Genomic DNA, 2,385 nt, shown 5'->3' on the forward strand with positions numbered 1-2,385 from the left:
GAAATTATAACACTCCACGCTACAGAAAGGCTCCCCTACAGCACCACGCCCACCAATAGCAAAGAGAACTCCGACTGTCGACTTCCGTGGGTGAAATTGGGTTCCTTTGATTTGCGAATAGTCATCGGGAAAGAGGTGGTAGTTTTTCGCTTCATCGATGAGATCCCGACAATCAAGACTCCTCTTGATGTAAGGATTCGACTCGACTCGATATTTGAGGAAATTTAGAGGTAGCAAAGGAAGACGGATGTGGTTGAGTAACTGAGAGAGAAAGAAATGATATCAAATGAAAAGGTAATTAAAAACAAACATACCATGGGCTACACTATACACAGACATAGAAAAAGAGAGAATTTCTAAATCAAATTACAGGGAAATTAAACCTGCTTAATCATCCAATCCCTTATCACGAGCAGGTGGAATGATAAACAGCAATGAAATGTAAGACAGCTGTAAGTGGGAACATGTTATAGTGCAGCAGAAAGGATTGGTGAGTAAGTTTTTATTCCAAATGTCACTGCCAATTACACACAGAAGGTGTTGGCCACATAGCTCAGAGTGATTGCATATTTATTATTATTATAAATCAAAATATATAGTAGCTGTAGCATATGGAAGAAAGTGAGTTACATTTGCGCATGCAGCTATTGCTAATTAAATTTCATTTCAATTAGAAGTTAATGCAACAATTAATTTAAGATAATTCTTCGATGATACTACATGTGTATACGTGTACATGTACGTTCATTATAGATCTTAGTATAATCTTAAGCACATACTTTGGGTAAGCTGTCTTTACGTGACTCAGGCTCGTAGTTCAACCATAGTTCCAGTGACCTGAATATGTCCTCCTCCGTCCTCACATTCACCTCGTCGCTGTCCAATAACTCGGAAAAAACCTCCGGGGGAAGTTGGAGAAATTCCTCGCTCTTGATAGCGTCAGTGAAATGATTTCTAAAGTGACGCGAGGCAGCATTAACAAGAGCTTCGCTCCCGTACGTACGGCCAAACGCTCTCATGCCAAGACAGTTTGAAGGATGGAGGTGGGTTGCAAGGAATTTCGCCGTCGCCTCGAGGACGAAAGGAAAGTCAAAGATAGATGCAGCGGCCATTACTGACTGGACGTTGTTGGAGGTTATTTCAAGCTGTGAGGTGTAAGAGTACTCAACTAGGAGCGATATGGCGTCGGGTTCGACGTCTTTTAGTTCTACGCTTGAGCTACGACTCTCGATCATGTCGCCAGCAAACATTGACCTGAAGAAAAAACACGAGAAAAATATGTACATGTACATGTACATACATGCAATTTTATACACAAAATCTACCAAAAAAATGTCACGGTACATAACCGATATGTTTAAGTACATTTCATTATAAAGCCATTAATACTGCCCTGGGCCTAATAATTGCTGTAGTTGCTGGAATCTCATCAACACTCTTAGCAAATATGGCTGACTTTCTCCTAAACTCTTAGTGTTGATTGGCAACTCAGAGAAGCAGAGGCTGCCTCGGGAAGTTTCAAAAGTGCAGCTGTCATAAAATGAATGTGAGAGATGACACGACTACTTGTGCTAACTTGCTGAATGTTAGCATGACATTGGTATTAAAATCGCCTATCAGAGTACATGTAGTGAAGGGAAAAGAAGGAGGTGTATAAACTAAGTCTAAAACTAATGCAACTACATACATCTCGTTACAACATCACAATACGATACCTGAAATAATGACTGCTGGCAGCTAGAACTATCTTGTGCGCCTTAATCTCGACTCCTTGCACGAGAAGTGTGACATCGCAAAGCTTCTCCTCGTCCCTCAGTTCTTGCATCGACCTCAGAGTGTCTGACGGATGCTTCTTTGCTTCGAAAATAAGCTTGTCCGTCGTTCCCAGCTCTCCAGCTAGGGCCAACTCTCCTTGAGGCGTAGGGCTGGTGCTTAGAAGAGTCATGCTTGGGTCTAGAAAAAGAGAGGAAGAAAGAGGAGGGGACACAAAAGAGTTGGTGAAGGGGACAGGGAAAGTAGTATCGGTACCATTGTCCTTTTCTTCTGCACCCTCTCCAGGTGAAGCAGGGATGAGAATGGCGGGAGCAGTAGGAGATGAACTCGTGTCCATGTTCTTTCTCTCCTTTTCTCTCCTCAAGTTCGGTTCTCTTCGATCGATGACCTATAAAACTAATTTTAATTTTGTTAATTAAATTAATTAAGAATGGGCGTGATCGATCATGCAATGATCGACCACGCCCAAGACACGTGCTTTGTAATGGCCACCAGTGGTGATCCAGAGACAAGAGAAGATGAACACGTTCACAAAGTCTATTCCTCCATAGCAACGCATTTCAGTGACACCAGATACAACCCCTGGCCTAGAGTGGCAGAATCCTCTCTCAT

The 2,385-nt window shown here is 42.3% G+C and overlaps 1 protein-coding gene across 1 annotated transcript; it reads right to left on the reverse strand.

Moving 5' to 3' along the window:
• Positions 1-6: 6 nt before the first annotated feature.
• On the reverse strand, positions 7-2,154 carry LOC100641275 (kelch-like protein 20; the record flags this gene model as incomplete). The annotated part of the gene is made up of 4 exons (XM_011409878.2): positions 2,029-2,154; positions 1,716-1,953; positions 780-1,254; positions 7-261 (listed from the first exon to the last, which is right to left on the reverse strand). Coding segments are annotated over exons 1-4 (1,050 nt in total), but the record flags the coding sequence as incomplete, so codon positions are not given.
• Positions 2,155-2,385: the final 231 nt, after the last annotated feature.

The sequence above is a fragment of the Amphimedon queenslandica genome, unplaced genomic scaffold (assembly GCF_000090795.2).
Source record: "Amphimedon queenslandica unplaced genomic scaffold, v1.1 AMPQUscaffold_11088, whole genome shotgun sequence".
NCBI classification, from domain to species: Eukaryota; Metazoa; Porifera; class Demospongiae; order Haplosclerida; family Niphatidae; genus Amphimedon; species Amphimedon queenslandica.